This window comes from Setaria italica, chromosome II (assembly GCF_000263155.2).
Source record: "Setaria italica strain Yugu1 chromosome II, Setaria_italica_v2.0, whole genome shotgun sequence".
NCBI classification, from domain to species: domain Eukaryota; kingdom Viridiplantae; phylum Streptophyta; class Magnoliopsida; order Poales; family Poaceae; genus Setaria; species Setaria italica.
Window position 1 is genome coordinate 2,080,180 of NC_028451.1, and position 12,761 is coordinate 2,092,940.

Genomic DNA, 12,761 nt, shown 5'->3' on the forward strand with positions numbered 1-12,761 from the left:
TTTTTCTTTTTTGTTTCTCATCATGTTCATGTTATGAGCTCAGCTAAGTGTTGAATTATCTTCGGAAGAAAGACCGGGATTTTATTCCGTGGTCAAATGGGAAAAGGGAATGTTTGCTGTTTAGACGAATTTAGCTGAAATTTTTCATGCCATGTAGCTGCGCAAGAAACGACGAAGCTCTTAACCTTTGATCAGTCAACGTTTTCTCTATAACGAAGAGGGGAACAGTATTCCGGTGGTGCATCGCCCCAGGGCAAAGGCGGTGACCGTTGAATCCAAATGGTCAACGCCATGCATTGAGCTGGTTGCATTGGGCTGTAACGAACTAGTCGTAAGCTCAGAGGAATCGTGCATGTTTGTAAAAGGAATTATATATGTTACACGGTCAAATCGTGTGAAGGATGTCCGCAGAACCTGTCAGCTAGGACAGTAGCATTTCACTGAGGCCACGTTTGGATACACAATGCTAAATTTTAGCACAGTGCTAAACTTTAGCACTCCTACTTGGGGTTGTTTGGATACAGTGCTAAAGTTTAGCACATTAGGTGAGAAATGACTACACCACCCTCATTTATGATTAGCTTGGGGAAAAGTGGAGAGGAGAGAGAGGGGGCAGCAGAGGAAAAAATGGGCTTGGGACCACTTTTAGCACCTATTAGCACCTTTTAGCACCCCTTAAGGTGTGCTAAAGAAAATAAGGATGCTAAACTTTAGCACACCCCTTTTAGCACCCCTGTTTGGAAGCCCCAGTGCTAAAAGGTGCTAAAAAGTGGGGTGCTAAAGTTTAGCATCCCCTCTTCAAACAGGACCTGAGTAAACTCAGTCACTGCCTGCTGAGACCCGCACCTCGCCCGCGCAAACAGCGGAGCCGATGGATCAGTTGATGCCTGTTCAGAGCGGCCGGTGGCTGGCTGGCGTGCTGCGTGCCGCAACGGCGGACGTGCTTCAGCGCAAAACGTACATCTCCTCCGGCCAAGTCGCCGGCCGGCGAGCAGAGTCGCCACTCGATGTCCTCGCTCGCCGAGCCGACGACCTGCATGCATCTGCATGTCGAGGGAGGTAGCTAGCGGGTCACGTGCAGACTGCAGAGGCAGGCTCAGTAAGGCTGCACACGAACGACCACACGTACGCCCTGCCCTTGCCCGTCCATTCAATTCATCAATCGTGGTCTTGATCGCACTAGGCTAGTAGCCGGCAGGTACAGTAAGGTGTCACCAGCGTGCATTCACCTTTTCTTTTTCTCAGATCGAGTCGTTGACCTCGCTACCGCACAGTCACGGAAGCTCGCTAGCTGTTCCAAATTAGCCGCGCATGGGTAATTTGTTATGGATCGTACGTCTCCTAATTGATTTTGGGCATCTACGTATTACTAGAGTATTGGAGGACTTTTCAGCACTTTAACTTTTTAACCACAAACAGACGGTTGCCATGGACTTCCTCACCCCTCATCTCCTTCCCCACGCGTGACCCAATCCATTCGCGAGTCACGAGCACCACCGCAATCGCTGGAACTCGCCCCCCACAGCCTCTCCCGCTACCTCGACTCCGACAACGCCTTCACCGCCGTCCGCCGCCACCGACGCTAACAGATTGAATCTCGACACCCCGCCGCCGTCCACCACTTCCGTCGATAACAGATTGAATCTCGACACCCCCGCCGCTGTCCACCGGAGCCGACGCTAACATATTGAATCTTGATACCCCCGCCGCCTCCACAACCTAACTGGGGATCCACCACCATCTTGACTGTGACCACCGCCTGCCGCCTGGCCCGGAGGTTTCTCTAATTCCGCATGACACAGTTACTCCCGGACCTTGAACCTTAAAAAGCTTACTGGAGCTCGCCAGATTTAAAGAAGAAGGGAAAAGCTGTGCGAGAAAAATTCGGGTGTGGAGGAGATGAAAAATATTTAGGTGTGACATAGCTTCCCTTTTTTTTGTGTGTGTGTGATGTATGTGTGATTTTTCGTTTGTGGTATAGCCTTAGCTTCATGCATATTTCTGGTCGATCGATGGGAGGTCCCCTGCATGCTGTCATGCATGGGCAAACAAACTCTGCTGGCTCGTGATGGTCACAGCACAGCACAGCGCTGCTACCGGCATGCATCCATGCATGGGTGAATGAATGCTTGGAGCCCCAGATGTGCGCAGGCCGCGCCCACCGGACAGAGACACGACGGCATGCCCAGAGCCCCAGCCCCAGATAGATGCAGCCATGCAGGCGCGGCGCTCAACCACGCTCCGTGAGCTACGGCCAACCGATCGACCTAAAAGCAGGCCGCCGGCCATCTCAGATACAGTACCTAGGAGACCGTACGCATTCAGGTCCCTGTGACCGTCACTCGTGATTTCCTTGTAGTGGTTGAGTCCTAACAGGGCGGGTGGCTATAAAAATCCACAGCCATAAAAATGGACTGGAATGCAAATGTCTTCGGACAAAGGCATGTCTTTTTTTTTTTTGGAATAGAGGCATGTCTGATTCTGCAGTCCCCTCATGGGCCTGCAGCCTGCTGAAATGAAATGAACCCCTGAGGCCCTGACCAAGGGGAGGGAGAAAGCACGCATGTGCTGTGCTGCTCACTGCAGTACGTGCGTACCGTGTACAGACCTGCAGACGTGTAATGTAATGGGAGCTGAGTGAGCACGTACCGAGCAGCTGGGCCGCGCCGCTTGTCGGCTTTCCGGGGAGAATCCTCCTCACTCTAGTGCACTTCAACAATTCAATCACATGTACACTTCACCATGTCTGCGGGTCATCCTTTATCATCAAAGTTCCGGGTTTGACTTCATGTGAGAGCGAATTAAACAGATTTTTAAAAAATTATTACAAAAATAGGTAGAGGTTTCCTGCGAACTTTGGTTAAACCTATTTACCGATCATCTTTACCTCTATCTCTTGGCACTCTCTTTTTACTTTGATCTGACTAGCCCTCTCGTTTCCCTGTCCTAAGCTTACCCCAGCTTTGACAAAATTACGTGTCAATTCGACAACTCCTACCTGAACTTTTATCTACCTCACCATCACCCTTCTATCCAATTATGAGGACACACATCCACCAACATCTACTACTCTATCTCCAATGAGGCCAAGCTTTCTTGGCTCTTTAGGGTTTAGGATTTGTGGGGTTACAATACAAGATTCACCGCTTTTGCCCCAGGGTTTCAATCAAGTGGCTGACGGTGGCCAGCTAATTTATCTACTAACCCTTATCTCGTCGGTATTGGTTGGTCGGCAAATGTTCGACGGTGATTCCCACGTTTATGCTCAGCAAAAGCTCTGGCTAGGCTTAATCACCGTCAGCTATTAGTGCAAAAGAGATACTAATAACACATTGCCGTTGCCCACCTACTCAAAACCCTCAGTATTTTCTGCAAATCTGGCAATGTTAAGAACGAGGGTTTGGGGTTCCGACTACAGAGGATCCTAGAACCTGGAAGGAGGACTCGTTGAATAAAATTGACCTAGCTAGTGCTGGAAGGTGTTGGTGGAGAAAACAAAAAGGGGGTGCTAGTTGCCATTGGGGCAACACCAACCTGCAGACGGGTTATCATGGTGAAAGGAAAGCGGTTAAAATCTAGTGGCGAAGGTGCTAGGTACCATGGAAGAAGGGCAGGGACGAAGCTAGGATTGGAGGATTAGGGGGGGCAACCAAGTTAATCATGAACAAAACACTAGGATATAGAGTTAAAGCTTGACCCTGAGGAGGGGGGCATGGCCCCGCCAGTCCCCCTACTGGCTCAGTGTTGTCATAGGAGCAATGGCGCATTGCTTGGGGCAACAGCAGTGTGGGTTCCGCGAGAGGAATTAAGATGAATAATGGAGGCAAAAATCCAGAGGAACTAAGAAAGGAGAACCATCAATTGGAATGTTGATGGACATCTAATGGTCCAGAATTAAAGTGTGAGAGAGGAGGTAAAATACCTATGTAATAGGTAATTGACCTTTATTATTTAATATTACATGAAAAAAACACTAAATTCATGCCTAGCTTGCAAAGGTACCACTACCTTTACCAGAGAAAAAAAGAATCAGGGTTAAAGGTTGATGCTTCTTTTTAACGCCACGTCCAAAAAAAGGGAACTCTATGGTTTTCTTATTAACTAGAGAAATATGCACCCAAATTTAATTTAAAGAGGATTAGACTAGAACATAGGTAGTTAGAATTTACCACATCTCCCATAATCGTTAAGCTAGTCTCAATCCCCTCAACTCAGCACGGATGCTCGTATTTTCTAGATTTATTCAAAAAATCAACAGCGTCTATTATTTTAGTATGATTTTGTCAATCTCAAAACCTACCGGCTCTATCTCTTAAAGGTTGGCGTATGGTTTTTTTAAAACAAATAGGTGTAGGGTTGAGCGAACGTGTGCTTTGAAAAAAAAGAGAAAAAAAGAAAAGCTAGGTTCACTTCCTTTTAATTTGAGCTGCTGTAGTTATATATATAAGCTGTTGCCATTAGAATCAGTCTACATGAATTTGCAGGTAACTAAGAAACTTTCGGATTCCACAGTGATAATTGGAGTTATGTTACCTACTTGTTCAGCTCATGGCTGCCTCCGTTAGTTCGAGTAAACACTTGAGCCACACTTGCACGCACTGGTTAAATGTTAATTACCCTGTGCTCCCTCATGCAGGCGCAGGCGGTCCCCCACGTACGGGCACGCACACGCGCGCATCCGGACACGCGCGAATGCAGTTGAGTAGGCTCACTCACTCACTCTCACTCACCCACTCACCAGTCAGGCGGCGGCAGTCACTGCACATGATTACTGTGAAACGCAGCGGTCACCTGGAAAGGCTCGCCAAAGCTTAGCCCACCAGCACACCCCATCTGATCTCGTCTCCTAGCTCTTCTCTCCCAATTGCAAATATCCTATCCTATTTAGCTCTCCCCCTCTTCTTCCTCCTCCCTCCCTCCTCAGCTAGCTCAGCCACCCAACCTCTAATTCTGCATTAATCTCGTTCCCTAATCCACACTCACACTATCACCTGTCTCTAAGCAGCAAGAGCTATACTCAAGCACACACAGAAGCTAGATGGTCCATTCCTTGCAATGCTGCAGCGCTCACACGCCCCTACGGCCTCTCTTCTTCTCCATCCTCCTCCTCCTCACCTCGTCGATGGAGGTAGCACACTCAGATGCCAGTAAGATTTTCCTTTCATCCACTGTTCTTGTGACATCATATTGCTTGGAAGCTTGATTCTTACCCAACTACCTTTTGCCATTGCAGGGAGGGTGCCGCTGAGGCTACTAGAGATTGGCGCCAGCAAGGTAATCCCATCGACAAGCTGACGACATTGATTTCACATTGCTTGATCATCTATGCCCGTGTCACTTGCAAGAGTTTGCTGATTTTGGTTATGCATCCATGTCAGGGGCAAGAAGCCGCAGGGATGAGAGGCGAGATGACGAAAGGGAGGAGGGCTCTGATCGGATCGAGGCCGCCGAGGTGCGAGAGGGTGTGCATGTCCTGCGGCCACTGTGAGGCGGTGCAGGTGCCCATCGTGCCGCAGGATCACCATCATCTTCAGAAGAGGGCCGCCGCCACCACCAACGCCGCCATCAGCGCCGCCATGTTCACCTACAGGGTGGACGGCATCACCAACTACAAGCCGCTCAGCTGGAAATGCAGGTGTGGAGGCACCATCCTGGATCCATGAAGATGATGAAGAACAAGACATCCCAAAGCATGATGCACACTACTCGCCGTTGCTGTGCAGAAAAATGTAAAAAACCACTTCTTTCTTCCCTCATGTTCATCCTCCTCTTCTGTTCTGGTTTCCTTTGGTTCATTCCCCAACAGCAATTGCTCCCTTAAATTTTGTTCCAGTGAGGTTGATGATGTGGGGAAGATTCAGATTATTTGGAGCTGCAAATCAAATCAAATCAATCAAATGAAATTTGTTGTATAGTTAATTGAGCACTTAATTAAGGTAAGCTTGCAGCAGGTTTTGTCAGTTTGGCATTGAATGCGCTCGATTTGGTCCTGAATCAGAGGTGGAGGCGATTAATCTTGTTGAGCGCATTCAAGTCACTGGTCTGCAGTCGTCTACACTGTGCGTGGGGACAGGGGCAAACAAACACCTGCTCTCTGCTCTTTTGCCTGTGCGAGGTAGCTCAGAGAAATCATGCGTCCATCTTTGGTAGCTGGTGTGCGCCAGATTGTTAGGTGGCTGCCATTGCTACAGAGCAACCGCGTACAGCCTATTTCTGTTCAAGCAGTGTTAAAATCAAATATCCCTGATGGTAGTATTGTTATTCAAAGTTTTATAAGATAACAACAGAAGCAATCTTTCGGCCTCTGCATTGTTGTCAGATGCACATAGCCATCCATGATCTTCAAATAAGTGATGTTTTCGGATACTTGTATTCAGCATATTTTTGTTTGACCATCAGTATCTCTCTGGATATTTCAAGCATAACTTTTGAAAATGGTATATGGCTAGAAGATGCATCTTCAGCTTTGTTTTATTTTGAAGCAGTTGGATAACAGAAAACTTTTTGTAATAAAAACAGTGTTGTGTACTCCTGTATAGGCCAAATCCATTTCTTTTTTCTTTCCTAAAAATAAGATATGTCTTCAATAGCAGTACCAAAATTTTAGGCATTTGCTATACATTGAATATTTAATGATATTGATCCATGATCAAATAGTGTCTTGGTGGCTGCATGTCTGAAATGACAATTATTTTGAAGACTGAAGGGAGTTTGGTAATACTAACATCTTACTATTGCTAATTGGAAGCTCCTTTTGAAGCCTCCAGGTGAAGCCACCTAGGATTCCTAGGTGGACACTCTAAAAAAAGAGAGAAATCCTAGAAATTCTCACAAAAAAGCAAAACATCCGACCATCAATCGATATATTCAAATTATCATAGCCATTGGATCTATTATGTTTTTTTTAAAAAAAATTATCCACCTATACCATTAAGAAAATAGCCTAACGTAACCACCTAAATTTATATATAAATTACCCACCTCTACCATTATATAAAATAAAGTAAAGTAACCCCTAATATTCATCAAAATTACCCACTTATGTCATTATAAATAATATTTAAAATAAGCCCCTAATTTGCAACTGAATTGCCTACCACACTTAAAGTAACCCCTTAAATTTGCATCTATATTACCCACACATGCCATTATTAAAAATAACATGAGGTAACTCTACATTTGAATAAAATAACCTTAATTAAAATATACAGCAATATATGATTCTAAATCGTCTATATCTTGCATTACTGGAATACGATATAATAATTAAGGCTATACGCATGAGGTGTGTCACCATTTATAAGGATATAAAGTGATGAGAATATAGATTTCTATACTAAAATTGTATCTCAAACTTAAGGTTCATTAAACAAATTCAAGCACATACCTGCGATGCAAAGTGAAAAGTTAAAGATTATAAATGTGGATGAAAATATTATAGAGTAATTACTAACTAAAATCTATCACAATTGGATGAAGATATTAAATATATATCTATATAAGCATTATGTGTTCAAATATTTAACAAATGAGAGCTAGCTTATGGTAATAGTTTTTTAGCAATGTAATCTCATTTTTTTTTCCATTGGAGGCTCTGCATCAGCTCCCACGAGACAAGCTAGAAAAAAGAGACAAATTCTCATAAAAATTAAAAACATCAAACACCAATCCTGTAAACTCTAATAATCATAGCCATTGATCTATTATATTTTCTAAAAAGTTATCCACCACTATTATTTTGAAAATATTCAAAAATGAGCTCTAAACCTATATTTCAATTACCGAGCTCAGTTATCATAAAAATAATCTAAAGTAACCCCATAATCTTCATCCAATTTACTAATACACATCTTTATAAAGCATAACTTAAAATGTCATTCTAAAATTTTATCTATGTTATCCACGTATGTCGTTATTAAAAATAACCTAAAGTAAACACCTAAATATTAATCTAATTATCTTCACGTGCATCATACAGAAATATCAAAAAGTAAATTAATATATGATTTTAAATTACCTATTTATGTCATTGTTAATATAAAAATACTAAGTTAAAGTATATACACATGATGAGTGCCACCATTTAGACCATTTATACATGTATGTGAGGAATCGATGAAAAATATTGATTTGTATGCTAAAGATAATGTATGCAGGATTGGAGGTGTAATACAAAATGGAAAAAATATGAATATGGATGAAAAAGTGCATTGAGTAATTATTAATTAAAAATCAATCACAACTAGATAAAGATAGGTACATATCTATATAAGTATTATGTTTTGATTATTAGCTAGGAGTTTGATTTCTAAATAATTTTTAAATACAATAGCTTCTAAAAATATTAGTCTGTGCGGGAGCACGGGTTGATGGACTAGTTATTTGAATTGAAATGTGGTAACAGTAACACTAAGTGAGACTGGAGTAGATTGCCGGCGAATGCTATGGACCCAGCACGGGTTGAGGTGTGGGCGTGTGCACGGAGAAGCACATGTGCTTGGAGCCTGAATTGCTGATGGATTCCACACCGACACGGTGAGAGAACGCTCGCGTTAGCACTACTGAAAGTTTCTCCTTTTCTTTTTAGCTGAAAAGTAGATACCCAGAAAGAGAGAAAAGGATCGTGGTATACATGATTGGAGCTTTCTGCTGGGCGATGGACGGTGACGAGGCGGCCGGCCGGACCACTGGAAAAAGGCTTGACCGGCGCCATGGACGGTAGCTCGGGCGGCAGATGCTGTTGATCTGTGCCTGTCTGCATGCATGTGAGCATCATCAGCTAGCTAAGCTAGCATCTGGATGGTGTGTGTGTGTGTGGTGTGCTCTCACTCTCATGCCCCAGCTGGACGTACTCGTCCTCCCTGGCCATGGCTGCGGAGTTACTGTGCTCCCTGTCCCTGGCCATGCCTATGGCGCCGGCTGGACCGGCCCGGCCGATGGATGGATCCCGCCGGCGCCAACTGCAAGCAGGCGCGTCGCGTGCGACCACATCTGTAGGGCCGTGTCCTGATTATTGAAGATTCGAAACAATTATTGTTACTTCCAAAACGATGCAGGACCAAAGCTTGATGCTCATTACTGGAGCTGGAGCTGGAAGACGGTGAGTGGTGGGCTCCGGCGAGTGGAGTGACGATGGCCGGCGGCGTGCAGCGCGGATGGGACTTGGAGGATTCGCCATTCATGGCGCATAATCCACACGTGACACAGTGACAACCTCACAGGTTGATTTTTTTGGGCATAATATACTACCAGAGCAAAAAACATGCGACTGTCCTCTGTTTTCTGTTCTTCTTCTCATCGGCCCATGACAGCCCACTATCAATCACCCTGCAAGGAGCTAGAGGCTCACCAATGTACTCTGTGGGCCTAGTAATGAACTCAGTTGGGTCATTGTTCTATTTAACTCTCTTATTATTTTATCTTTTTCTGTCTTTATTATTATCATTCTTCCGCTGCCTTCATCTAGAGGCACTTTAATTTTCATCTTATATTCATCTTCATCATTTTCGTATGCACATTTCAGTTTCTAATCCAGCCTGAACTAGTCCGATGTGCTTCTCTTCTTCATCTAAACATAAAGAGCTGGGCATGAACAGGCCATACAAAAAGATTTATATACAAATCAATTTGCAGTTCTCCTACAAATCTTTTTTTGCGTAGTGCCTAGAACAAGTTACACACACAAACACAACTACTGAGAATCCAAACACAAGGACATATACTACATCAAGAAGACCAATCGTGAAGCATTCTTGCTAACTTTGCTCACTAGCAGCCACAGATTATTATTATACAAAACCAGCTGTAGCAGCTCCGCCGGTTTCACCTGGCCTACTAACGATCCCAGCGTGAAACAGCAATGCCCAGAGGAGAGTAATCAACTCTCCACCACGGGCGATGGCCTTCTTATGCCCTTTCAGATTGTCCGATGGCGCCACGTATAGAATCATCTCTGCCCAAAAACCGGCCAGGATTGCCCATGCCGTTTCCTCCCCCTCAGCCAACTCCGCAAACTGCTTTCCGAGCCACACGCCATTCTTCAACACCAAATGGTTTGAACCTTCACTTAGCAATTTCACCAGATCCTGGTACTCAGCTTCGGGTGTCAGTGGCCGCCCTGCCATCGAGCGGCCGGCGATGACACGCACGGCATCCCTCTTGACATCCTCATACAGGCCCTTGCTCCATGCAACCTCGTCAGGAAGAAGATCCGGGGACCAGGTCATAAGGTACGCGCAGTACCGTGACAGGTGAGTGGCAGCAATCTTGTGTTGATTTGAAACCGGCGAAGAATAAGGGTGCCTCACCTCAAGGATGGATGTGGCGATGTGCCATGTAAGTATGATATCAGATGTACCCTTGCTGTTGCAGGCCCAAAGGAAGCTCTTGCCAACTTGGCTCCGGAGCAGAGATGTCTTGCCATTGCCTAGATGGAACCCATTGCTTCTGGCAGCGCTTTGTAGCACATCCATAATGCAAACCTTCACTGCTGCTGGCAACTTGACCTTTCTCTTCTCATCTGGCAAATGGAAGAGACGTCTAATGAGACCAAGCAGGGTTGTCCTTGAAGTTGGGGGAAGCACCAGTACTGAGCACAGGCCTATTTTTTCATCCCAATGATTTATTATCTTCCATCTGCACTGCATCAGAAGGCTAACAATCCATTTCTGCATTCCCAATGGATGTTGCAAAGTGGCAGATTTTACACACTCGCATATGAGGGCTACTTTGGTCCAGTTGGAGCAGATGTAGGAAGACACCTCCCTCACCTCAGCGATTAGAACCAAAACAAGAAGGACAAATTCCGGTACCACATCAAAGTACAAGCTCCCAAATCTTTTATGCCGCCATTCGCTTACCGCCTGTAGTTTGTTGCACCAGAACTCACAATAGATTTGACTGCGGCCTTGCTTGTGCACCTGAGCTCCAAAGACAACAATGAAGTAACCTGCCACGATGCAGTAACCTATGCTCAAGAGTGAGATAAGGATGCTCAAGACAGGTAGCCAACACTTTGCGTAGGATACTGCGAGTGATGAATAGTAGTAATCATTAAGGAAGGAAAGCTCATCTGCAACAATCCTGAACACCCTGTCATGTTCACCATCCTTCAACAGCAAGTTCCAGTAAAATTTGAGCCCCCTAGAGCCAACATTAGTGAGATCATACCTCGCAAATCGACACCTCAGCAGCTTGAACAATGCAAAAGACAGGCATAAGTCTTTTGGTCTTGGCGTTGAAGTCGGAAGCATCTTGTCCAACTGCCAAACTGTGTCAAGGGTCACCAAGCCAATGCTGTCAATAGGCGGTGCCCATGAGTCGCTGAACACATACCCCCAAGGTTGCTTCTCCACTTTCCTACTATCTTCTCCCATAACCAAGAGAGGAGGAGGAACTGAATCCTCACCTGCCACTGGTCCACCATACTGGCTTCTTTCTTGTTGTTGTAGCTGTTGCATGTACCCAAAAACAAGACTAGGATTGCGTCCAAGTGCAAAGGATTTCCGGGCCTTTTCGAAAGAATAGCATTTGAGCCAAATTTTGGCACATAAAAGAGCAAAGGGCGTGAACATAATCTTTGAACAGATGAGTGTGAGCGGTCCATGATTGTCATTAGGTGAAAACCGGAAGAGTCCATGAAAAAACCGATTTTTTGTGATGCTGACACTGAGGTAAAAGATCCAGATCCCCCTGAGAAGTAGCTCTGGAGGAGGCCGAAGTTTACTACCTTCTCTACTATCAATGGCGACCACAGAGGTCGTATTGATCGCCGCGATCTGAACAAGGAATGCCCATGTTATGATCATGCAGGGGTGGAATACCGAATCGCACAACGCCGACAAAGTCGTGGTGCTGTCCTTATGTAAATGGACATAATCATTGGAGTTGTCGCCGAGGGTGGAAACGACATAGGAGATGATGGGCAAGAACAGTGTGTTGGCTCCGAGGAAGATGAACCGGGTGAAACGGTGGTGGCGGTAGCGCCGGCCGTAGCCGCCTATCCCAACCATGACTCCGGTTATGGCAGCGCTCACGAGCAGCAGCGTGTTCCCCAACCATATCTGCCGTCCCATGGCGTCGTAGAAGGCTGCCACGGCAACGCTGGGGCAGCGCGTCTGCTCCTGCAATGCAGCATTGGAGCAGATCCTGGTAGGACTTGGTGGATCCATGCATGGCCTAGTTGTTTGCCAAATTACAAACTCGTTACAAGTAGTAGCAATTAAGTAAAAACTGATGAAAATTGGAATCTGGCTGGTGCAGCAAATTAATGAATCAACATTTAACATCAAATTCGATCGGTTGCGTACATATGAATTCGATTTAGATAGATAAAGTAAATTAATAGCCAAGGGAGTTACCGTAATGTGGTTGATTGAGCTGTGCATGGAATGGCCTCACCAATGTATAGCTCAAAGTCTTGTGCAGATCAGAGGCCATATGCACAAGTAATCATGCACCAATCTGCAGCGCATTGCAATTGCCCTTTGCCCACACGCATACCAGCTCAGGTTGGAGATGCGTGGGCTTCTTTATTCCTTGTCTGCACTTTGCCTGTGTATCTGTACAAAGAATCTAGCAGTCTTCTTTTCTTGATAATGTCGCGGTCTACTTTGACTGTTCGTACCAAGTAAGTACATGCTCTGTATCCTTCTTAATTATGTGTAGAAGATGATTGTCACGCCGGTTAATTTTATTCCAGTGTAGGCGCGGATGGCACATTACCACGGCCATCGATGCCATGCTCCTGTGCGTCGAGAAGG

General features: G+C 45.3%; 2 protein-coding genes across 3 annotated transcripts; one reads left to right on the plus strand and one right to left on the minus strand.

Moving 5' to 3' along the window:
* The first annotated feature begins 4,789 nt into the window (after positions 1 to 4,789).
* LOC101776407 (EPIDERMAL PATTERNING FACTOR-like protein 2) lies at positions 4,790 to 5,926 on the plus strand. 2 transcript variants are annotated; one of them, XM_022823954.1, is made up of 3 exons: positions 4,790 to 5,128; positions 5,234 to 5,274; positions 5,379 to 5,926. In XM_022823954.1, the coding sequence occupies exons 1-3, from the start codon at positions 5,056 to 5,058 to the stop codon at positions 5,661 to 5,663; spliced, it is 399 nt and encodes a 132-aa protein (XP_022679689.1). In that variant the 5' UTR covers positions 4,790 to 5,055; the 3' UTR covers positions 5,664 to 5,926. The 2 variants fall into 2 exon arrangements, with proteins under 2 accessions (XP_022679689.1, XP_004955418.1); XM_004955361.3 differs by having other exon boundaries at positions 4,792 to 5,147.
* A 3,672-nt stretch (positions 5,927 to 9,598) lies between these two features.
* Positions 9,599 to 12,484, minus strand: LOC101776805. The gene is made up of 2 exons (XM_004955362.3): positions 12,360 to 12,484; positions 9,599 to 12,177 (listed from the first exon to the last, which is right to left on the minus strand). Exon 2 carries the CDS (start codon positions 12,168 to 12,170, stop codon positions 9,789 to 9,791), a length of 2,382 nt encoding a protein of 793 aa, XP_004955419.1. The 5' UTR covers positions 12,171 to 12,177; positions 12,360 to 12,484; the 3' UTR covers positions 9,599 to 9,788.
* Positions 12,485 to 12,761: the final 277 nt, after the last annotated feature.